Source organism: Apteryx mantelli, chromosome 28 (assembly GCF_036417845.1).
Source record: "Apteryx mantelli isolate bAptMan1 chromosome 28, bAptMan1.hap1, whole genome shotgun sequence".
NCBI classification, from domain to species: Eukaryota; Metazoa; Chordata; class Aves; order Apterygiformes; family Apterygidae; genus Apteryx; species Apteryx mantelli.
The window spans coordinates 1,924,880-1,948,211 of record NC_090005.1 but is presented as its reverse complement, the minus strand read 5'-3'; the positions used below and the strand labels follow the sequence as shown (position 1 = coordinate 1,948,211).

General features: G+C 50.2%; 3 protein-coding genes and 8 non-coding genes across 11 annotated transcripts in view; 1 reads left to right on the top strand and 10 right to left on the bottom strand.

The window, feature by feature from the left end:
- Window positions 1-49: 49 nt before the first annotated feature.
- On the bottom strand, window positions 50-121 carry TRNAC-GCA (transfer RNA cysteine (anticodon GCA)). The gene has a single exon. It is a non-coding gene; the product is annotated as a tRNA-Cys (tRNA).
- Window positions 122-551: 430 nt separating this feature from the next.
- TRNAC-GCA (transfer RNA cysteine (anticodon GCA)) lies at window positions 552-623 on the bottom strand. The gene has a single exon. It is a non-coding gene; the product is annotated as a tRNA-Cys (tRNA).
- Window positions 624-1,189: 566 nt separating this feature from the next.
- On the bottom strand, window positions 1,190-1,261 carry TRNAC-GCA (transfer RNA cysteine (anticodon GCA)). The gene has a single exon. It is a non-coding gene; the product is annotated as a tRNA-Cys (tRNA).
- Window positions 1,262-1,544: 283 nt separating this feature from the next.
- Window positions 1,545-1,616, bottom strand: TRNAC-GCA (transfer RNA cysteine (anticodon GCA)). Its single transcript has one exon. It is a non-coding gene; the product is annotated as a tRNA-Cys (tRNA).
- Window positions 1,617-2,642: 1,026 nt separating this feature from the next.
- SPMAP1 (sperm microtubule associated protein 1) lies at window positions 2,643-3,579 on the bottom strand. Its single transcript, XM_013957466.2, is given in 4 exon segments — window positions 2,643-2,986; window positions 2,989-3,065; window positions 3,166-3,265; window positions 3,547-3,579. Coding segments are annotated over 4 exon segments (453 nt in total). The 3' UTR covers window positions 2,643-2,743.
- Window positions 3,580-5,078: 1,499 nt separating this feature from the next.
- RPL23 (ribosomal protein L23) lies at window positions 5,079-8,223 on the bottom strand. Its single transcript, XM_067312175.1, has 5 exons — window positions 8,148-8,223; window positions 7,464-7,547; window positions 6,916-7,044; window positions 5,430-5,543; window positions 5,079-5,209 (listed from the first exon to the last, which is right to left on the bottom strand). The coding sequence occupies exons 1-5, from the start codon at window positions 8,158-8,160 to the stop codon at window positions 5,127-5,129; spliced, it is 423 nt and encodes a 140-aa protein (XP_067168276.1). The 5' UTR covers window positions 8,161-8,223; the 3' UTR covers window positions 5,079-5,126.
- On the bottom strand, window positions 6,268-6,400 carry LOC136994421 (small nucleolar RNA SNORA21). Its single transcript, XR_010886506.1, has one exon. It is a non-coding gene; the product is annotated as a small nucleolar RNA SNORA21 (small nucleolar RNA).
- On the bottom strand, window positions 7,108-7,238 carry LOC136994422 (small nucleolar RNA SNORA21). The gene has a single exon (XR_010886507.1). It is a non-coding gene; the product is annotated as a small nucleolar RNA SNORA21 (small nucleolar RNA).
- A 340-nt stretch (window positions 8,224-8,563) lies between the features above and the next one.
- TRNAC-GCA (transfer RNA cysteine (anticodon GCA)) lies at window positions 8,564-8,635 on the bottom strand. The gene has a single exon. It is a non-coding gene; the product is annotated as a tRNA-Cys (tRNA).
- A 3,234-nt stretch (window positions 8,636-11,869) lies between these two features.
- Window positions 11,870-11,941, bottom strand: TRNAC-GCA (transfer RNA cysteine (anticodon GCA)). The gene has a single exon. It is a non-coding gene; the product is annotated as a tRNA-Cys (tRNA).
- A 563-nt stretch (window positions 11,942-12,504) lies between these two features.
- Window positions 12,505-23,332, top strand: part of LASP1 (LIM and SH3 protein 1) — a 41,568-nt gene continuing 30,740 nt past the window's right edge. The window contains exons 1-2 of the mRNA XM_013957491.2: window positions 12,505-12,597; window positions 18,417-18,511. Coding sequence (XP_013812945.2) covers window positions 12,529-12,597; window positions 18,417-18,511 — 164 coding nt within the window. The 5' untranslated portion in view covers window positions 12,505-12,528. The remainder of the gene's footprint in view (window positions 12,598-18,416; window positions 18,512-23,332) is intronic.

Here is a 23,332-nt window from a genome sequence, read left to right as displayed (position 1 = left end):
CATATTTCTTCTTTCTGTGAATAAATTTTGGAAAAGAAGGTTGGAAAAGAGGGGGCACCCGGATTTGAACCGGGGACCTCTTGATCTGCAGTCAAATGCTCTACCACTGAGCTATACCCCCTTTGGTTAACTGGGATACGAGTAGCTGTGAAAACAAAATATAGATAGCCCAATTTCATGTCCACTGGTTGGATTCTTTCATTTGGCAGCCTGCATTTGCATGTTAATTTACATGCTAAAGTATGTACAGAGAGCATTACTACAGAGAATCAACATTGGAGGCAAATGCATGTATACAGTCTAGTTACTTACACAGTCGAGACCCCCTGCAGTTTCCTAATTGATAAAAATTCTATTATTATGACCAAACAACTAATATTATTTCTTTACTTAGTCAGTGACATGGATATTGATTTTGACAGAAAATGTTTAGTCAGGGCTCAATGTCTTTAATACTGAATACCAGATACCAACATTCTATGCAAACTACAAGTTCAGTACACCTAAAAATAAAGCAAGCTCCTTATATTTTTCCTGAAAAAGCAGGACACAGGGGGCACCTGGATTTGAACCAGGGACCTCTTGATCTGCAGTCAAATGCTCTACCACTGAGCTATACCCCCTTGCTTGTAAACAACTAAACAAGTAAACAAAACAATATTTTAAAATGCATTCTTCCACAATCATCTCTATTCTATAGCAAACAACTTAAGCAAATCCTGTGGGAAAAGGTTTGGTTGCAAGCTTGGAATGCAAGAGGGACCAATATATCGAAAGTCACTAGGGTCCAGACAGGTAGAGACTAAGTGTCTCCTTTCTTGATTTACCAGAGGACCTTGGCTAAGTCCCTTTCCATGTATATCTTTGTTTCCTCTTCTAACTGTAGTCTGTTTTGTTTGATGAGACTGTAAGTTATTTGACACAGAGCCTGCCTCCCACTCTTTGTTTGAAATTTTGGCCAGGATGTTTAAGTTTTACTGTAATGCGAGAAATAGTTGAGAGAAAGCTGAGGTGATCTTAGAGGCTAGTGAGATAAACCTTGTGTTAGATTTAGCCCTTCCAACAAGACAACAAAAATAATTTTACTGGTGAAAAAATGTTTTTCAGCCTTTGAAAAAGTAAAAGGTATAAATCTGTGCTTGTTATGAATCCTGTGAACATGCAAGAATTCTGAAAAAAGCACATCTTGAGGGGGCACCCGGATTTGAACCGGGGACCTCTTGATCTGCAGTCAAATGCTCTACCACTGAGCTATACCCCCTCATGCATACCAGCTCCCAGTACAAGTCATTTCGTTAATTACTAATATTTACAGCAAACTTCTGAAAATTAACTCCAGGACAAAATATATTTTTTAATAAATACTCATATCTTTGCTCACAACCACCCAAGTGTTAATCCACTTTGTTAACAATCTACTTTTTTAAACTCTAGCCACCATCTGATCAAACAGGGGTCACACCCTACAAGCAATTTTGGGGAAAAAATATTAAATAAATAACCTTCCAAAACTACTTTTTCCTGATAAAAAGAAGGAAAAGGGGAGGGGGCACCCGGATTTGAACCGGGGACCTCTTGATCTGCAGTCAAATGCTCTGCCCCTGAGCTATACCCCCACCTGTGCAGAAGGTGCCAGGTAAGGCCAGTTCTCAGTAATGACAATGTTACTGTGCTACATTCCACTGCCTTTACTCCCTGCACCTGCAGCGGTTTCTCTCACAGAGAATATCCTTCTAATTATCCTTCATTTTCCCTTAAAAAAGCCCTCAGGCTTCTCACCACAGTTTGAAGTGGGCTTATGCAGGCCAAGCTAATGAGTTTCCAGTTCTGTTTCTCTAAAAAGGTCTGATAAGGGAGAAGAAAAAAAAGAAAGCTTTGAAACAATGACTTCAGAATACCTGGCACTTGGCTCAGCCTGTGTTTGGTCTCAGGGTGTGCCTGCCATTAGAGAGCACACAAGCCATGCACAGTAATTACCTGGCAGAACAGCTCCCATGCTGCCCAAAGCCTCTCCGTCTTCCCCTACTAACTGGCCACAGGCATGTGACAGAAAAAGAAACACCTAAACCACTTCATGTCACACCATGCCTGGGAAAAAATCTTCACCTGTCTGTGGTGTTTAACATAGAGGCGACATGGTTGTGCATCTTGCAGGCAGTTCAAGTACAGCTCGTGTGTCAGAGCTGCACTGTGTCACAGAACAGGTCACCAGAGCCTGACAGGTGGCTTGTATCCAGGCCACCCCTGTTTTAGGGCACTCTGAGAGCTGCAGTGGCTATTAAAGCTTGTCCAGGGGCTGATGCACATGGGAGCTCCCACCATCCCACTGCTGTCCTCCTCTGGCTATAGAAATGAATCAGGTCTTCTGCCCTGGTTTCTTCCTCCTCTTAATGCTTTATCAGCTGCTGGCAAAAGGCAGGTTTGCCTCCTTTCCCCTTTTACCACAGAGAAAGGCAATGAAGGTTCTTATATGTCAGATACCTCCTTTTCTTCCCCAGAGAACAAATGAAACTAGTTCTCTGCCTAAGCACAGGGAGACATCAAATCTCCCAACCTATTTCTAGAGCAGTTGGTAGAGCAGGAGCCCAAATACTGCATCGGCAGATCGCATCTTAAAGAAATCAAAAATTGAGCACAAGCTGTTAAAATAGAACAAGTGAGAACACTTTTATTTTAGTGTTCGTTTCTTACTCAAAAGCAGCTACCTCCATCTCTCTCCAGGGCCTGAGGAACGGCTCCTTCATCATCCGTGGATTGGAAAGATGGTCACTTCTCCAAAAGAGGATGACTTCAGCCATAGGTTTGGAGTATTGTGGCAATAGCCAAAGCGCCCATTGTACCCTTTCAGAGGTTTCAGGTCTGCTAGGAAGAAGCCACGATCGCTCACCTGCTCTATGAAGTGGCCTGTGGAAAAGAGAGTTGCTCTCAGTTCACGTAAGTCCTTTTTCAAATTTCCCCTCCCCAGCTGCTGCCAGCGCGCAGGTCCAGTTTATCCAGTAGAAATGTCCGAGAAGCAGTTTTTAGGCCACAACATTTTGCAGAGTTATACTGGTTATGCCAAACAGCTGTTAAAAAAAAACCCAAACCATTATTTTTATGTGACCATTTATCAAAGCATTTGACTTCAGATGAACCCACTGGAAGAGCTGTGGGAAGGACACATACCTGCACCTGCCCAATTCCTTCTGTTTGAGCACCTGTTTTGCTCCATGGGTATAGAAACATCCATTATCCAGCCCTCTCTGGATGTGCCACCATGGTGCTGCTAGTAAGGAGAGGAAGAACAAAGGCTGAGGACTGAAATGGGCTGAGGAAAGGGGCTTACTTTTGAGGAAACAGATTTTTGCAACCCTTTGCAAATTATTGCATTCTACAATACTTTGGAACTGGGCTTCATAGAGAAATAAGTCTGAAAGCAGGTGCTTTATTGCTTGAATGCCAAGCAAAGCAGATCCTACTTCCCTGCAAGATCTTCAGCAGCAGAAGAGGAGGAAGCAAGAGGTGGAAAAAAAAGGAATTAATTCTCACAGGACAACTGCAATGTACAGTCCACTGCAAGGCTCTGATGCGCTTGTCCATCACTACTTGTTTTCACTACAAAACATCTGAGGTTTTGTTTCCTTCTGCACCCTCCTTCTTCCTCCACCACATTGCTGCACTGAAAGCATCCAAGTAGCACAGAAGTACCTCAGAAATCTCGTAAGCAAAGAGGGGAATTAACAGGCTTCCTTTGCTTCGCCCTGAGGAGAGACATTGCTGCCGGTGCTTTGGGAACAGTTGGGACCTGGAGCAGCCAGAGATGAGCCTGGCAGGAAGACACAGGGCTGTCTGGGGTGCCAGTGCCAGGGACCAGGCAGGGGGAGCATGGCCTGCAGCAGCACACAGGCAGCAGGAGAGGCCAAGTAGGCCGCAGCATGGGGGCAAGCTGGGTGCTGTAGGGCAGCAGAGCCTGGGGGCAGCCTCTGCCAGCCCACTGTGCTCCCCAAGGCCTCCCCACCTCACCAGTGGCCCTTTTGCAGGGGCCAGGGAAGGGCTGGCAGAGCAGCCTCAAGCACAGAGCTGGAAGCAGGGAGTAAAGCCCTGACCCACCTTCCACCCCACAAAAAGCAAGGGAACACTCCCAGGACTTTGCAACTAAGAGCAGCGTTGGGCTTCTGACACAGAGTACCACCGGGTACTGTCTAGTAGCAGAACTGTCCCTGAGCAGCAGCATCACAACAGGAGGCTAAAGCTCTGCTGCTGAAGTGTTGGCAGATTAAATGAGCTGATCAGCAGTTTATATCGGCTCTGCTTCAGCTATAAAAGAATGAGAGGAACACCAAGAAAAGCACAAGCAACTTTACATAGCACAGGGAACTTCTGCATCATTCAGGGTAAACATACCTTGCAACTCTGATCTTGAAGCCTTTCAGCTGATCTTGAAAATTCAGATCACCCTTCTCTACTTGCAATTAACAGTCACTGACCAGATGGCTTGTTTCACCACTGATTGAGGTTCAGAGGCATGTAATTAGGCCACTACCTCAGCAAACAGCAGTGGGCTTGATGTGTCCTTGCACATCTTCAGCAAGGTCTAAAAAAGCATTCTTTAGAGCCTACTGTCCAGAATGACTTCAACAGTTCATGGTACAGTTCAGTTTCAGGCAATACTTCTCCCACACAATCAGACTAGTATCTCTAAGTAGTTAAATTACCCATTCTGGAAAAAAATTGCAGATCAGCAATTTGACAACTCCTGTACAAAGGATTTTTGTAGAAGGTGTTTCATAGACAGTTCCCAGTTTCCATCCTTGCATACCTGAGTTGGATCAATTCAGTCAGTACTGCTAAAATCCAAGTCACGCCAGTGCAACCCCCTTCCAGATGCAGTTTTCCCAATATATAGAACTTGCCCCAGAAAAGACTAATCACTGGATATTAAACTCCAAACCCCATTTCCTACTGAAGTATGCACCCACACAAGATGTTCGGTAGAAAGAAAGGTTTCCCAGAACTGGAATAACTCCCTCATTGTAACATTCAGTCCTGCTTGGCAAAGGAGGATGCCTTAAGCTTAAAAATGGCAAGACAGACGCTACTTATTTGATATAAGCACTTTTATTTTATCTCTACAAAGATGAACACGTTTATGCAATGCTTCCTGCATTGGAGGCTATCCTGGGCCACAGATCTGCACACTCCTTAGCCACAGGGCCTGTGATTGCAGAACCTGGAGAAGAGAAAAAGGAGAGAGCACATTAGAGGGCTGAGCAAGTGCAGCAATAGTATAAAGTGATATTTTATACAAACACTAGTTCAGCCTGATGGTGCTTCTGAATCTAAGAAACTGGGTCCTTTTGCACAGGAGAGTGGAGCTCTCAACAGGAAATGCCAACACACCATCCCACTCATTCCACCTTTGCCCAGGTCAACAGGATTCTTGTCCATACCTTTCATTTCACCTTTATTATTTACTATCACTCCTGCATTGTCTTCAAAATAGAGGAACACACCATCTTTTCTCCTGTATGATTTTCGCTGCCGAATTACCACTGCTGGGTGCACTGTAAAGAGAAACAAGCAGCTCAGTATCTCAACCATCCTTTTAAGCACAGTCCAACAACAGATACCCCAGAGGAAATGTTCTGCTGTAGCCCCTCAGCTCAGTACACGTTTTTCTGCATATCATATTTGCAGTGCTTCACTAGCAAGCACATTGGATTTACAGTTCCAATACAGGCTGTATATTTAGCAGGTCTGACAGGCAAATCACCATATCTTCGGCTTTTAAGTATTCACATCACAGAATCTATCAAGTTTCCTTGGTAATACCTGGAAACACAGCTGACATCTAAATGAGCCTCAGAGATCATGCTGACAGAGCAGGCCTGATGGTCTAAAAACAGACTCCTCTGCCAACTGTTTGGCTATACTGGAAAGAAAAGCTCCAAGTTCATTTAAAGACAACTCAGCCTAGGGCCAAGTGCAAATGCAGTGCATCATTTTTCCTAACTTTGTTTTCTTATAAAAGTGGGAAAGTGGTAGCTGTAATCATGTCTCATGTTCCATAGTGTGCAGTGCATTAGCTGGGTTTAAGGAGAGCTGTAGTTCATAGACAGTACACAACCCAAAAGTGCAACACTCCAGCTACCTCTACACTTGGACAATTCAGTGTTTTTCCAGCTTCCCACTTACATTTCTAAATGCAATGCCGATTCACAGGCAATATCCAGCAAGAAGCCTCCCTCATCCCCTCCAAAGCAGCAGCAAGGCTTGCCTGCCAAGGCACAATGTCACATCACTGATTGAAATAAACAGCACAGGCTGCTACTTCACCCAAGAGCGATGTCTTTGCTGTGCCCTTCCACGACAACTCACTGAGCCACTGAACACAGACCCAACAAGTGCTTTTCAGAAGGGTGGAACTAATGCTCCAGGGATGAGGTCCCTACTCTCTGTATCAGTTAGAGAGGACTCTTGCTCCCCTTAGATGAAAGATCTGCCTTTCCATCCCGCAAAGGAAGGACGCTGCAGTGCAAGTAGACCCTCAGCAGCAGAGAGAAGCCTAATGATGCCATTATGTCCCTCCTATTTTTTTGTGTTGGACATAAGTTGTAATACTGAGGCATAGACTGTCATTATAAACCAGCAAGGTCTAGCTGTGTTATACCAATCTACAAGTGCAACAGTCATCATAATAAGCAGAGCTTTATCCAAGCAGCATTTGGATTCATCCTGCCCCCCTCCACAATGAACAACTTGAGGAAACCTGGGCAAACGATCCTCTGCAGCAGACATGGACTGAGCGGTGCACTTTGGTGCACTCTCTTGCACCTGGGAAGATGCTGCACAGTAGCTGCCCTTCTGCTCAGGGCTGTTTAGTTTGAGAAGCCCTGCAGGGGCACAGCAGGACTCGCAGCTCCTCTCCAAACTCACCCTTCTTCCTCAGCTCAGGCTTGCCCTTCTTGACAGTGGCCATGACCATGTCACCCACACCAGCAGCTGGCAGTCTGTTCAGGCGCCCCTTGATCCCCTTCACAGAGATGATGTAGAGATTCTTGGCACCTGCAAGGAAAGTCATCTGCATTAGCCCATCTGTCCCAAAAGAAGCTTTCTCTGCAGGGACTTTTTTGTCAGACCACTGATTGAAGCTAACAGCACAGGCTGCCGCTTCACCCAAAAGTGCTCCTGTTGCTATACCCTCCCACGACATCTCACTGAGCCACAAACGCAGGCTCAGCAAGTGCTTTTCAGAAGGAAAACTGTTTTTAGCATCACCACTGTGTTAAACTGCTCCAAGACTTAACGCACTTGAGAATCCATGAATTTTTTCAACAGCTAATTGTTCTCTGTATTAACAATTTGTATCCCCCTTCCAGTCAGAGGTCTTGAGCCACAGGATTCCTTCCCTTAACTCAACCCCCCAGAAAAAGCCTGCCAGAGGCAGAAACAAAGGATCAATTACAGAAGTGTGACAGACTCACCTGTATTATCCGCACAGTTGATCACAGCTCCCACAGGGAGACCAAGGGAGATGCGGAATTTCGCACCAGATGAACCACCACGTCCTACAGGTTATGAAAAGCACAGTAAGACCATGACTAGGGAGCAGAAACGTACTCCAGACACGACATAAGTAGCTAGGCTCTTGCCCTGGAAAATATCTGTTGCAAAATTCCCAGCATCCAAGTAACCCACAGCTACAAAGCTGCATCCATTCCCAGACCTGCCTTCCTTAGACAGGGGAACCAGTTACTCTGATGGCGTCCCCAAAACGCTGCACTGTAACTGTGGGCCTCGCGAGCTAATTCGTGTTGAGCAGAAACCAAGCCTTGCCTCATGCGCACAGAGAGAGCCCCAGAGCACGGCAAGGCTTCTTCATCGCAGCGGCTGAGCGCCGCGCCAAAGCCCCGAAGGCCGCAGACCGATCCCCGCCGGAGGGCGAGGCTCCCGCGGCCGCTCTCGGGCCTCCCGGAGCCCGTTTCCCACAGGGCCTCCGCTTTCCGGCCCGGCCCCCGCGGGGCAGCGCCACCGCCCCGCTCCGCTCCGCCAGGCCCCTCCCGGGGCGCCCCCCGCGCCGCCCCCCCCCCCGGTCCCGGGGCGCCGCGGCCCACGGGGCGGCGGATGGACCCGGATCCGCGATTGCCCCCCCCCCCCCGCCATCTCACCCCGCTTCGACATCTTGGCGCCGGAAGAGAGAGCAGCGCGCGCGGCACGCCGGGAAATGAGGCCGCCGCGGAGCCCCGCCCCCTGGCCCGGCGGCCGTCACGTGACGAGGGCGCGCGGGGGGGGGGAGCCTCACGTGGCGCCCCCTGGGGGCAGCGCCGGCGGGTTGCCCCCACCCCGCGCGTGGGGCGGCCCGGGGACCCCCAGAGCGACGGACACCCCCCCCCGGCAGCCCCACCGCCGGCCGTGACGGCTGCAGGGAGCCCGCCCGGGAGGCACCGGGACAGCCGCGGCGCTGGGAAGATTTGGTGCAAGAAATACTTTGGCGGGTCGGGGGGATTTTTTTTTTTTTTTTTGTGGAGGGATGAAAAAGGGAAAAGGAGAAAGAAAAAAAAGAAAAGGTTGGGGAAAAAAAAAAAGGGGGCACCCGGATTTGAACCGGGGACCTCTTGATCTGCAGTCAAATGCTCTACCACTGAGCTATACCCCCATCTGCGTGTGTTTGTCACTCGGGTTTGTCTTGCAGTGTGCGCTGGCGCCGCTGCCCCCAGCCCTGGGGGTGCTGCGGGGGTGCTGCCCTGCTCCGGCTTTCTCCTTCCTGCCCCCTCCCGGGGGGTCCCCAGCAGACAGGTGGAAAAGGGGTGGGAGCAGAGCCGCAGCCCAGGGGAGGGAAGACCAGAGCAGCCCGTTCAAAACGGCTCCAAAGAGCCACTTCCTTGCCAGCTCTTCCAGAAAGGGAACCCCTGGTTTCACCGCCGCGGCGTGCGCTGCCCTTTGCAGCGTCCGGGTATCCATCCTTGACAGGCACATTCGCAGCAAGGGGAGCGCGTGCCCAGGAGCGCTGAAATCGCAGCAATCGCCAGGTGCAGGCCGGCCGGGAGCGATGCCCGGGTGACCCCTGCCGAGTTCCCTGAGCGCCTGCGGCCCGGTTGAGGTTTCCCAGGCTCATCCCTTTGCCCCCTCGTTTTGCACCACCGTGTCGATGTGATTAAGGGGGAGCCGGGGCCGCCACGCATGGCGAGCGAGCCGCCGCGGTGCCGTGACCTCCCCGGGCTCTGCCCTATGGAAACCCCCCGGGAAGCACTCACAGTCCAGCCCCCCGGACCCGCTCGCACCACCAAGCCGGAGGTGTTTGCCCAGAGCCAGCGAGCAGGTGGGTTTGGTGGGCTGCGAGCGGGGGACACCAGGAGGACCAGGATCCCGGGAAGGCTGGGGACGTGGGAGGTGGGAGCAGAGCACTCGCTCTGCTCAAAATGGGATGTTTCATGTATTTTTCACGATTCACTTGAACACAGGTCACCTCCGGAGCAGCTCTCCCCATGGGTGCTGTGGGGCCGGCCCAGGCCTTCGAGGAGCCAGACGTGGAGGTTCGAGGACTAGGAGTCTTACCAGAAAAGCAGGACCGAGAGCCGCAAATAGCTATTTTACAAGCTGGTGAAAAACATTTGCAGCCAGCTGATTTATGTGAATGTTTCACAGCTCCTGCTCGAAAAAGCTTTATCAGGAGAGCTGCTGTAGAACGGCGCATCCCGAGCTGCGCTCTCGACAGTAAGTCAAGAAATGAATTTTTCTGCGTTATCAGAAAGAATTGCCTTTGTCCATTTTTTTTGCCTCCACATTAATTTTCAGCCCTAAGTGATTTTGCAAATCCCAGTGTAATTTATCCACCACATGAAAGAAATTTTTTGTGTAGTGGCAGTAAGTGATTTTTGATTTACTTGGGAATTGTCTAAATCTAATTTTGAGAGGAAAGCACAAGTGATGCTGGTTGTAATATTTCATCTACCCTGTCCTCTGAGTACTCTGCACAGTGCTAAGGAAGTATCTTGACAGCTTGGAAGCAAATAATGGGAAATACACGTTTAAAATAATAGCTTCAGTAAGCAGAGAAATACCTTGTCATTTCATGGCTACAAAATCAACCACTAACAGTAAACATGCGGTTTGCAGCTAACGAGAGACAAATCCTGCAGCGTTGTCCGGCGTAACAACCTCAGCGTATTGCAGTGCAGTTTCATCTGACGCATCTTTTCTACGAGGGGGGTCCAAAAAAAAGGACGTCGACTCTCACCCATCACCGCAGCGAAATTATCGGTAGAAAATCACAGGCCAAACCACGGCAGGAACTCGCTCTTCCCAAGAAGATCACGAAGGAGGCACTGCTTCACCGCTGCGCTCATCTTCAGCGTGCCCCATGCGCGCAGGAGCCGCTCGGCCCGTGCCGTGGGGACGGGGCAGGACGGGGACCTGCCGCTTCCCAGCGGCTCCCGGGAGCGCAGGGCAGGGGCCGGGCACCGACGCTGCCCGGAGGCTCCTGGGCAGAAGGAGAAGCGCAGCTGGAGCAGGGGCCTCGGAGCGCCGTCCCCTGCGCCGCCCCGCGGGAGCAGCGCTTCGGCGTGTGCGGGGGGCACGGCCGGACCGGGCCCACGCGGGTGAAGCATCCCCTGCCGAAACGCGTGGCTGATGAGCAGCCTCCGTCACCCAGCAGCTTCTGCGGCGCGAAGGAAGGAAAAACCACCCACAGCAACATCCCAGCGAGCCGGATAAACAGAAACCTGACTTATTTTAAGCTGAGATGGGCCAGGAAAGGGTGGGAGGCTGTTTCAGGGGGCTGGGGAGTGTTGTGCGAGGTGATTAGAAAGGGAAGGAGTGGGTGCCTCTGCGAGAGGATCGGATAAGCTGCTTTTAAAATGAAGGCAGGCAATTTTAGGCCACATCCTGAAATGAAGAAGGGGAACACAGAGCTGCCTGCAGCCTCGTTTGGTGTGGGTGTGCTTCATTAAAGCACGCCTCCCCGTAATAACCGCTAAGGGTTGCTCTTTTGTAACACGCTTAAGAAAGGGAGAACATTGGGGGAATTAAGGGGTAGTTATCGTCCTCATAGCAATTGGGTTAATGTTCTTGCTGAGGCTTTGGGGATATAATGACCTAAGTAGACTGAAGTCTGGACTTCCCACCTCTGCGTGCAAGTCACTGTAAAAGACCCACTGCGCACGCGCATGGGAAACGCAGGTGTGCAAAGCCGGGGCCCTGCTTCACCCCAGCGACATTCCTGCCGCGGCCAGCGAGGGCTCGGGCCAGGTTCACCTGTATTCGGTTCTGTCGTCTACATGCAATTGCAGTGAAATTCTGCTAAAAAGGGCCATATTTAAACCTCGGTGGGAATTTAGCTTGTGAAACCCCTGCGTAGCTGGTGTTCTTGTGCCAAGCGCAAGCCTGGCGATTCGGGTTGCTCCCTCTCGCCGCAGTGCCGCGCGATGGGATGCCAGGGGCTGGCTTTTGGCCTGCCTTGGTTGGATCACTTCCTCGCAAAAAAGGAGTTGTTAGTTCTTACACCTCCACTTTGCACCTCGAGGCAATCCGGTGCGGGAATGCGATGCAGCGGCCACTAGCTGATGGAGCCGCTGCCGCGGATGCTCCCCCAAAGGACAACAATTCCCTTGGCAGCCTGCGAACGCCGGGGCTGGGGTCCTGCCGCCGCTGGCGTTGTTCCGAGCTCGCCGACGCACTGGGGGATTTTAGGGCACTGGCGGTTTATTTTTTGCAGACATGAGCGCCATTTTGCTTGCACCTGTGGGTGCAACGCAGTGTCCTGTGCGCAGGCTGCAGCAGTGAGTGTCGGGGGCGCCACGTCGCTTTTTGGATGCACCGCTGAAAAGGAGGGGTGAAATCACACGTGGGGCTTCAAATGGGGGCACAAAAAAAGCAAAAAAGCACAGACTGAAGGGGGCACCCGGATTTGAACCAGGGACCTCTTGATCTGCAGTCAAATGCTCTACCACTGAGCTATACCCCCGATTGGCCACTTTGCCGGCCCGCGCGCCCTTGCCGCGGAGCTCCCGCGGCCCCACGGGTGAGCGCGGCGGTGCGTAGGGTGGGGGCGCGATCAGGGCAGGGGATGCCCGCGCGCAGAGCTGCGCAAAAGCGGGGTGTGCGTGGGGTGTGTGTGTGTGTGCGTGCGCGCGCGTGTGCACACGGGAGAAGAGTTGTGCAGAACGGGGGCGTGCGCGCGTGGGGGCGCACGCGGAGCCGTGCGGAAAGGGAGCGCGTGGGCGCGCGCGCGCGGAGGGTCGTGCAAAAGGTGTGCGTGCGCGCGCGCCCACGCGGAGGGGGGGGGGTGTAGTTGCGCGCGCGCGTGCGCGCGCGGCCGGGCGTGCAGGCGGCGGTGGTGGTGGTGGTGGGGCAGCGCGTGGGTGGGCGCGCGCCCCCGGCAGGCGGCGCGCGCGCGCGCTCCCGCTCCGCCCCCGCCCGCCCGCCCTCCCCGCGCGCGCGCGGCCCCCTCCCCTCCCGCCCCCGCCGCCCCTCCCCCCGCCTATTTAGGGGCGCCGCGGCGCAGGCGGCGGCCAGAGGCAGCGGCGGCCGCCGGCGGGAGCCAGCGCAGTCATGAACCCCAACTGCGCCCGCTGCGGCAAGATCGTCTACCCCACCGAGAAGGTGAACTGCCTCGATAAGGTGAGGCCCCCCGCCCCTCTGTTTGGGGGTCCTGCCCCCTTGGGGGGGGCCGTTAACGGGGTCCCGTCGGGGTGCGGGGCCTGTGAGGGGTCCCAGCCGTGTGGGGGCTGGGGTGCCCTCGGGGTCCCTGCGGGGAGTGGGGGCCGTCCGGAGTTGTTGCGGGGCTCCTTCGGGGGCTGTGCGGGTCCTTTAGGGTCCCTTCAGGCTCTGTGTGGGGTCTGGAGCCCCTGTGGGGTTCCCTCGGGGTCCGTGTGAGGCCTTGGGACCCTTCAGGGTCCCCTCAAGCTCTGCGTGGGGCCTGGGGCTTCTGTGGGGTCCCCTCGGGGTCTGTGCGAGGCCCCTGTGGGGCCGCCCCTGTGGGGTGGTGTGGGCTTTACCCCTTCTCTCCCCCCATGGGGCAGCCCCACAGCACCAGCCCTGCTGCCTGCCCTCTGCCTGGGGCTCTCTCCCCCCCCCCCCCCCAAACTAAGGGCTGAGCCCTGAGGACCCCGGTGTCTCCCCACCCTCAGGTCCAGGGACCTGCTCGCTTCCCCCCCCCGGCTGCGGGTCGGGCCCGCTTGGGCCATGCCGGAGGCCGGAGCCCAGTGCCGCTCTCTCAGGGCGGCCCCGTGGGGCTGCGACCCGGCTTCCTTCCAGCCTGCCTCGCGCTCCGCTGAGGACCGGTGGTGCTCGTCTGGAAGCGGCACCCTCAATCTGAGCAACTCTCTTTTTATCGCTACTTGTGCCGGAGTTTGGGGACAGGCGTGTGGGAGCCCTTGCCTTAATAGTTGCAGGCAGCTTCAAGGGCTTCTCTTTATATATAATTAAAAGGTAGCTGTCTGAGCTTCACAGCAATCAGTAAAGGAAACTAGCCACTGCTTTGTAGAAATGCAGCTGGGTGTCTGAAGAGACAAAATGGAAAGCAACAGTTAATGCTTCCTCTTGAAGCTGGGAACCTCATCTGTTTTACATTAGCTGAGCTTTTTTAATCTTCAATTCCAATTGATACTTCTCTGTTCCAGAACTTAAACTTTATAGTTTCTTGTGCTGCCTGCTTTAACATGGTGTGCAAGTGCTTTAAGTGTCTCTTTTGAGAGTTTTTCCCAGCAAAAATGAAGCATAAATTAAACCCATCTCCTTTGGTGCTGGAATTCAGGTCCTGTGTCTGGTGGTCAGGCCTGGAGATGAAAAAAGTACTAGTGTATTGATCCTATGCTGTACTCTAGCTGCTGCCTGTGCTTTGTAGTTTTAGAAGCAATCTTTTGGGAGCTGAACTGTCCTGGATAGTTGAGCTGGTCTCTTCCCCCTCCTCTTCCAGGGTTCTGGGATGACCAGTTTAGGGACTAAAAAAAAGTAACTCAAAGAATGCATGGATCTCAGCGGCAGCAGCATTCCTGAGTTTCAGCAGACCCTATTGCTCACATTTTTAACAGATGATGTTTCTTTCTTAACTTGGGAATTGCTTAAAGCTGAACTATCAGTCCTGTGTCCTAGGAACCATCCTGTTTGTTCAGAATAGTGAAGCGGCTCTGTCTTCTAGAGCTCTTGTTGACCTTGAGTAGCTTCAGGGTATTTGAATTGTAGATAATTGGAAGGGCTGGGAGGGGGGGGGGCCTCTGCTTCCTACTGTGCAGTCAGTATCTGGGTGCTGTGCTACTTCTGAGCTGGCAATTGTGCATCGCCATGAAGGCATGACTAATGTGCATCCTGATACCATGTATTCTAGCATCTGGGGGCTAGTGATAGACTACAGTGACTACATCTCATACTTCAGAGGAGTCTTTTTACCTCTGTCTTGCTACAATCATTGCATGGCCAGCCCTGTAATACAGAGCACCTCTAGCTAAATAAGTTCCCCCTACAGGGCCTGTATTAATCCTTACTGGGGCCTCTGGCTGTTGTGATGGAACCTGGAGGAGCCTGTCCACTTTGTGTAAAAGCAGGGGATATGCACAGCTTTATTAGAGGTCTGTCTTGTGAACGTCTACCTAGTTACACTCTACCCTGAGCAAAGTCCAAAGGGCAGTTCTGGCACTGTTTGCCTTGAGTTGAACCAAAGGCAGCAATGGTGAAGGTCTTCTGAGAGAGAAGGTGTGTAAGTCAGTGCCCCTAAGCTTTCTGTGGCTGTGCTGATGTGTTGACAACCCTGGTAGATAGTTTGAGAAAGTCTGTTCTGCTAAGTTTATCTTCTGAGATGCACAGCAAATGAGGAAAAGCTGCTGCTTCATCAGTCTTTAAAAAAATAATACAACAGGTAGAGAAGTGAGACTGTGCTGAAGGCTCAAAGCTGGGCAAAACTCAGCCTCCAAGTTCTGCCTCTTAATACTGGAACTCTGACTTCTTTTGTGTCGTCACCTTGCGAGAGTCAAATGCTCAGCTTGGACTCCAGGAAGTCCCTGTTATCCATCTGTTGCCTGTTCCCTTCCCCCATCCCTCCTTGACTGAGTCCTGTCAGCTCTCCAGATAAGATATCGTGTGATGTGGCTGACTTCCGCTGTGGAAATGACATGTCCTGTGCTGCTCATAACTGGAACGAGTGTCGCATGGTTTGGTGGTTGTGGCTGCAACTGCTAAGCTATAAATCTATGTACAGCTGATATCAGGTGACTCTTTCTAAAGCAATGAGTAGAAGTTAGGACTAGCTATTACAGTAGATTAGTCCTGATCAAAACTTTTCTTCAGCCTAGATAGTCTCTCCTTGTTGTGTTGTCTCCTAATTCTTGGAGTCTCAAGTGATATTCTCTCCCTGAGACTTGCTCACAGGTGTGGAGCAATAGCTTCCGTTGGTGGAAGGATGTTCTGCAGCTATAAATAAGCTATAAATGGATACGCTGGTATGTACTCTGGCTGTGAGCTGTGTGCCCAGATGTAGGCTGCTGCAAGTGGTGAAGTTGCTTAAATAACTACATCTTTAGAAGAGCAGCCTGTTTGGATTCCAGCCAGCTTGCTTCTAATAGAAGTATGGCCTGCTGAGACGTGGAGTGAATTGCACCATGCAGTCATACCTCAGATCTGCTCCACGTATTCAAAGCACTTCAAACTTGGAAGTGAAAAGGACAGGCATTAATATACTTGTGAAAACTTATTTGGAACTTGTCCTCTTTCTCTGGAGTATTGCTGGTGGATGAGCAGTAGCATTACTGGAAGCCTGCATAATTAGTGTTCATCTGTGTCAGTCATATGTTGCAGCCTTCCCTCATCTCAGTGATGATTTAGATTCTTGGATCTAGTGTTAATGCTGTCAGTAGTAAGATGGGCGAAGCTGAAAAGCAGCAAAATTTAAAGGTAGAGGTAGTTAACCTCTCCAGGTGCCATAGGTGTCTGCCCAGCCTGCTGAGAAAGCTTTGCAAGAGCCAAAGGGCTGAAATGTCTTATCCAATGTGAGCCAAGAATATTCATATATTGTTCTCTGGCTGGGGGTAAAGGCTATCTGACTGCACCTCTTCTGCTAATGCTTGTTGTCAAAGCTGTCACTGGCTGCGTGACAGCACCAGGCCTTGCCAGCTACTCCTTGGCTCTTGGGAGGCTGGGTATTCCTCGGAGGAAAAGCCTCTCAAGTCATATTGCCTTTCAGTTTGTCACTCTGTATTTATAGTGGTATTCTGGTATTTATGCGCAGCTATTACAGCAGTATGAATGGCTGACAAGCTTGAAGAGAAATCTGTTCATTACCTCTAATGCGGCAGTAACTCAGCTGAAAGGCTATAACTTTCCAGATCTTTAGATGCTTAAAGAACTCTAAAGACAGACAGATCAACAGCTGAGTCTTTAGAGTCTGAGACCGAGGGAAGGGGGGGAATGATCCCATGATGGCTGCGTAGGAACTAGGATGTGAAAACAGAGCAACATGCTGATGCAGTAAAGAAGCCCCCTTGTACTAGGTTGCTGTTACCAGTTCCTCCAGAACTTTCTGCTAAAGCTAGAGGAAGAGAACAAATGTGTTGCTCTGAGCAACAGAAATGAGGCAGTTGTCCTGCTCAGCTGAGTCACAGCCTTGTTAAGCCGCGGCAGTGTTTGCGCACAGGGGTGCGGTACCTGTGGGCAGGTACCGCAAGGGCTCAGACTTGGCTCCTGCTGAAGGTAGTCTCCCTCTTGCAGAAAAGCACAGAACCAAACCTGTTGTGGTAATGGTGGAAATAAGCTCTTTAAAGAGCTTAAGGCTTCTAGCAGGGTGGAAATCATAGCAACAACTGCCAGCTGTTCTCCCTGAGTTTGCTGACTGCATATTAAACTTGGGCCTGAATCAACGTCCTGGGTGTCACATGGTGTGCTTGTTAAATCTAATCTACTTGGGTATTGTGAGATGTTGACGTGGCTTTCAACTTGTTCTCTCCTTAGGTTTGCAGAGCTGGTGATGGATGGCTTGTGTACTTGGCAGGTGTGGCTGTGCTGGGGGGCTTGTGGAGGAGGGAGTTCAGCTGAACTGGGAGGAAAGGGGAATCCTAGGGCAGGAGTAACTTACTTCAAGGGAGTAAAGATGCTGCTTCAGGCTACGCTTTCCCTGTTGCAGTGCCCCGACTCGGTTCCTGCCTGTGCTCCCTCCCTTCTGTAGTGCCTCATCTGGTCCCTGGGCTAGTAACATCATACTGTCCAGGAAGTCTCTCGCTATCGCTGCCTGAGGAAGCGAGAAGGTCTGGTCACTTGGTGACTGGCAGGCTGTTAGCCTTGGACTGCAGGGAGTCCGGTGGCTGGGCAGGCTTGTGTAGCTGTTCAGTAGCAGCTCTGAATGCTCCTCGTAGGGCTGCTTCCAGCCAAGGAAGCCGCTTTGCTCAGCCAAATACTCAGTGGAAATACTTGCTTTAAAAATAGCTCTAAACGTTGGAGAACAGTTCTTTAGAGTTCATTAGATGTTGCAACCTATAATGTTGGATCATGATCTAAATTTCAAGGGGTGTCTTAGTCTTGAATTTGAGTGTACTTCACTGGCAAAGAGAACAGCCATGCTGCTGTAAGGCTGTGTTCAGACCACAGACCTCAGCTGGGGTGTGGGGTAAACCTGAGGCTGCTCTTGTAAGAACTCTGTGGGAGAGGATGTAAAAACTACTACCATCGCCACAACTTCAGGCTAGCAGCTTATCTTGCTTATTTCTGTCTCACTGGCTCTGCCCTGTTGAAGGATGTAGCACTGGTCATGACTATTGACAGCTTCGTGATGGGGAGGGAAGCTGAGATGATGTTGGGGTGATCCCATGTTCTTTGAGATCATAGGGTTTTGAGATCTGGGATTAGCCACCCGACTTGGCAGGCAGAAGGGCAGTAACTGTTGTGAAGGCTTTTGAGCAGACAGTGTGAGACTACTGTCGGCTTCTCATGAGAATCTCTTTCTCCATCTTTGTTTTCTTGGCTTGATGTCTCTATGCAGCCTCACCTGACCTGCTCTTCTGGCTATCTCTTGGCTAACATCAGCAAAAAAAAAAAAACACACCTAAAGCAGTAACTTTGAAGCCTTTAAACCACAGCTGTTAACTCAGTAGCTGACAGTCTCCTGCTCACAGGGTTTTATGTTGTGCCTCTTGCAGGATAGGGAAAAAACTCCCTACTCAGTCTGGTGAAGCTTAATGAATCCTGATCTACAGATAAGAAAACAAGATGCTGCTATAATACTAAGTCATGAATGTTGCTGCCCTGTTCAGATAAGCTATGCACCAGTGGGGCAAGATTACTTAAGTCCTAAACTATAAGAATACTGTCTGTCCTCTAGGTCTTGCAGGTATCATGGATCTCATCACTGACTCCTGCATGCTGTAGGAGACACTGAATCTGAGTTGTGCAAAATGGGGCCGTGTCCCGTTACAATTGCAAGGTACTCCTGTTAATGATTCTCTTGTCTCTGTTTCCAGTTCTGGCATAAAGCATGTTTCCACTGCGAGACCTGCAAGATGACCCTAAACATGAAAAACTACAAGGGCTACGAGAAGAAGCCGTATTGCAATGCGTAAGTCTCTGCTACTTGCTCTAGTTACGACAGAGAATTTGGGCCTGTAACTTGATGCTTGAGCCTATGAAATGCTGTAGCAGTTGTTGGGCCCACCTTCCTTGCAGTTCTCTTAAGTTCCAGGATGTGAGAACTGGTGCTTAGGAGTGTGGAGAATCCTGACCTTGCTCTGTGGAAACAATCTTTCCCCTTTGCTTCACAGCATTTCCCAGGAGCACATGTGAAGCCCTGACTGAAGGCCTTGCACAGGCCAGTTAATGCCTCTACCGCAACAGTGAATGTTTTCCAGGCTTAAATGCCAGGTCATGGCCACTGTTTTGAGTTCTAGCTTGGACAGACCCAAGGTGGATACAACTCAAATACAAGCAGGCATTTATGTGGAGTTTACTTTTGAGTTCCCTTAAAGAAGAGTAAATGAGAAGGTGCTTATACCAATGCTAACAGAATACAGTTAGCTGGGACCAGAGAAGTGCCCCTTGCGCAGAAGGGAGTGTGGTGGGAGTGTGTGGAACATGGGTATCTAACTGCAGCCTGTGCTCTGCTGAGGTGTTGGGGTCGTGGCCAAGTTGATTAACACTAACATCCAGGGCAAGTGCCACTAGGTTTATAAAGGTAAATGCATCTGTCTCAGATACTGCTCAAATGTTAGAACCTTCTCTCCTGAGCAGAGAATGGGGAAGATGGAGGCAGAGCTGGTAGAATGAGATCGGCTGGCTATATCACACCTCAGTTAGCTTCCCCTGATCTTTCAAGCTGCTTATGAATGATGCATCTTCACTGGCCCCCATAATTTTTTTCTGCTGTCAAGAAGGACCCTTAACTGTGTACAGCAGTAGGAGATCTCTGCTGACAATAGACTTTTTGATCTGAACAATAATGGATGATTCAAAGTATTCCACTCTGAAGTTGTGTTGTTACTCTGGGAGACCTTAAATGTGATGTGCAACACTGAGTTTGTTTAGACAGGAAGCTTTGCATTTAAAAAAAAAAATCATCTTCAATGCTGCCTTTGTCTTAGATTTTTTTAAAGTCCTCCTTAATTCATCTGCAACTGATCACTGGAGTTTGGAACTCTTAGCCAAATGAGCTAACTGGATTAGTTTAACTTAATAACAATAGCTTTCTAGTTTCTGCCATTGTATCATGAAAGCTAGTCTCTACTGAATCCTTAGGTAAGTAGAACTTGGTGCTCACTTGACAAGTTTCTTAATGTCTATAAAGCTACTTTGTAGTAGATCTTTGTAGCTGCTTCTTATACTTTATCTAATTTTCTTTTGAAGAACTTAATACTATTTAACGCTTATATAGCATGTTCCTTTCACAAAGTACTCTTAAACATTAATCCTGACAACATCCTTGTAAGACTGGGTATTAACTCTATTAATGGATAAGACAAAGTAGATGAAAAAGAAGCAAGACTGTATTTCAGTCATCTAGTGTCTTAGCAAAACTTCCCACTGTTGTAGCTTTTCTGTAGTTCAGTTATTGCTGGTACCAGGAGCTGATTGTGACATGTCCAGGATAGTCGAAACTTCTATAATCTGGGATGAGACTTGTTAGTATTGGCTGTGCAATGGGATCTTATCTGAGGTGCAGGATGGCAATGGAGTGAGACATATCTAGATATCCAAGAGTTATTTGTTATCAGTACTACTTTAGAACTCCTGCTTCCAAGGCAAAACTGGAAACTTCATGGAATAAGAGTAGTGTGTGTGTGGGGGAAATGTGCAGTCTGAGGCAGTGCTCACTGGCTGGAGGATGACAGCTCTCCAGCACTTGTACTTAGGTTATCCAGGTCTCTAGAACTACTTTTGTGGCTGACTGATCAGCGTGGGGTCTGTGAGCTTGAGATTCCATTTTAGCAAAGCTAAAAGACCATGTATTATGAGTACAGGGCTGTGTGTGCGTTGGAGCCCAGCATGATTTTTCATCTCTCCTCTCACTGGGTGGAGAGAAGCTAGTTACGAGCAGCAAGATTATGGGTAGCTGCCTGTAATGAGCTGACTCCAAACTGTGGACAGGAAGCAGAGGTCTAAACCAAATCTTGAAGATAAGGTTCTGACTGGATGCTAGCTGGACCTTAACTGTTTTGGAGACATTAACGAAGCATGTTGCCTTGCCAGGTGGCTAGAGGAGAAGTTAGAATAGAGCATCTCTTTAACTGTGACTTGCAAAGGGCTGCAGGCCTTGCTGCAGGAGATAAGATGCCCCTAAGCTCATCTTAGTGTCCTGAGACAATGCTGTCATCCTTCTCTAGATCAAGTGCAGCCTGGTGCCACCTTTGGCGGTGAGCCTTTCCAGCACTGAGCGTTGGGACATACATGTCCCTAGTGCTGTCTCTGGCCATAAGGATGGGCCTGCAGTTCTGTTCTTGTGCTGTCTCCCCTCCATGCTGGTGAAAGGGAAGTGGAATAATAATGGGAAATTCCTGAAATTCCAAGGAGTGTACGCAACCTCAACCCATCTCAGTTTCTCAACCCCCTCTGCTCAAGAACTCCCTTTGAAGCAGGCTTGCTGTCTTAACCCTTCAGTGGCCTCCAAGCCTCCCTGAAGAGGAGGCAGCTGTCTGTCTTGACTCTACCCAAGGTAGTCCTGGATGTTCAAATTGTGTTGAGACCTACATTAAATGCTTTGTTCTTCCTATCTTGTATGGCTGTGCCTTCAAAAGTAAAAGGAACTGAGAGGAGCTCAAATTTGCAGTCTCTAGCAGCTGCAGACCCCTTGCCTCCTGGGGGGGGGGGGGAAGCTATGCAACTGCAGTGCCCAGTCATGGGGGTGAAGCAAAGCTACAGCCAGGAAACTTGGGCTTGGTTCCTTTTCAGCTGCTGTCCTTGTAGCTGGAGCATGTGGTGCTCCCCGGAATATCCTGGAAAGGAAGAAACTGCCAGGCAAGGTGAGTGTAGCTGACATGAGGATAACCCAGTGCTACCCAGAAGGGGCCCACCCTTTCCAAACAGCTTTTACTGATACTAGAGTTGAGGGACAACATCTTCTATCCGCCAAGGGGAAGGTGGGGGGAAGTGAGTGGGAAAAGCAACGTTTATCCTGGCAAGGAAGAGGCTGCTTTTCTGAACATGCCTTAACACAGGGTCTCCTCTGTTTGAGCCCTGGCCTTCTGCCAAATTCCTTAGTCTTTCTTCAAGAGAGCGGTAGGAAGAGGGCTGGGCTTCCTCCCTGTCTGACATTACCCAGCAATAAATCTGTGTGAAGCCTTCCAAGAAGGTGGATGGTTAACTCTGCCCTCTGACTGCTAGGCTTCCCCCCCATGTCAGGGATGCTTTCGCTCTGTGGTAGACAAGACTGTCTTCCTCGGTGTTCCTCCACTGACTTTAGCAAGGTACTAGGGTGACTGATTCATTGGAATCTTACATGAAGGTGGTGCCTGCAACAGTGCTGCATTGATCCTCACTGCCTTGATCTTCTCTCCCTCCAGAGTACCCTGGCAACTGGCAGCTTCCTGCTTTGCTTAGACATAGTCACTCATGTATCATGAATTAATGCCTTGAAAATCCTGTCTGAGTTCAAAGCAGTATATCTGGTCTAGGGAATCGGCATCTTCAGAGGCATTACTGGACAGCACTGCTACTTAAAATGTGAAGAAGAGCTTGCATATGCCTGGATGTGGAGCTCTGAGTTGGGGCACAGTGAGAGCAGTATTTGGCAGCAGTGGGCAAGAGTCTCCTCTCCCTACCATAGGGGCAGAAGAGGATCTGTGCCCTGTCTTGGCTACAAGATTGTTCCTCTCCTGTCCCTCCAGAGAAGCTGTCTAGATGAAACCCAAGGCCAGACCTCATTCTGGAACTGTGGGTTTGTCTGAACTCGTGCTGATATAAATGCACTTGTCCTGTTGGATGCATCTCAATTCAGAAAGCCCTGCTCTCACTGCACATGTGCCTCTTACACTGGAATCCTACTGCTGGAGCATGGCTAATCAGAGGGGTTGTCTCTCTGCCATGTGCACACCCCACAGTGCTTTTTTAGAGGGGGAAAAAAAAACTTCTTGAATGCTGCGGACTAGCTGGCAGGAAGTTAATGGCCTACTTGCTCAGCGATCCCTCCTCCCCCACCAAGAAGACACAGCACTCCTGTCAGCAGCCCAGCCTTAAAAGCACAGCATCCTTTGTTTGAACTTGCATGATGGAGACGATGCTGTTGGCAGAGCCCTTCCTGCTCACCTTTGCTGCAGTCCTGGCTCAGCAGCCTCAGCTCTTGCTACACACAGAAGGAAAATGCTGCACTGCTGTTCTCGGCATCCCCTATGCTAATGGGTCAGGGGGGGAACTGCCCTTTTCCCCACCCAAAAGGGGCTAACTGATATGCAAGGCTGCTGAAAATCTTATGTAGGTGTGCCAGAAGGGTCACTATCCCTCCATCTGCTGTGCTTGTGACTTTATTTCTCCAAGCAATCAACTTTCCTTGCAAAGAAGCCGCACCCAACTGTGGCTGTCGTTCAGGCTGAATGTGTCCTGGGGGATCGACTCATGCGCCTGACATTCCTCTGGTACTGAGTCAGCGTGAGCAGCTCTGCAGCAGCCCTTGCCTGGGTCTACCTAGCATTGACACCCAAGCAGTGCTTGGGCACTGGTGACTGAACAGGAGCCCTAAAGCCTTTAAGTCCTGGTAACAACGCTAAGAACCTCCCTAGCAGATTTCTCAACAGTAACTTGATCCTTGCCTTTCCATTCAGAGTAAGCTGTCTGATACCTCTGGGGCTAACTTTTTGCTTGGAAAAAGTTAGCAAGTGGCAGGCAGAGCTGCTCTGAGTTTCACAACAAGCCAGTGATCTGTTCTTGGCATTCCTCACCACTCCATCTGGTAGCT

What these genes read in the sequence shown, in the direction of transcription:
- RPL23 (XM_067312175.1), bottom strand. An exon ending in CAACTGTGCGGATAATACAG is followed by an intron (nt 7,045 to 7,463) that starts GTGAGTCTGTCA and finishes CTTTCCTTGCAG; the next exon opens with GTGCCAAGAATCTCTACATC. An exon ending in GCCTGAGCTGAGGAAGAAGG is followed by an intron (nt 5,544 to 6,915) that starts GTGAGTTTGGAG and finishes TTCTCTTTACAG; the next exon opens with TGCACCCAGCAGTGGTAATT.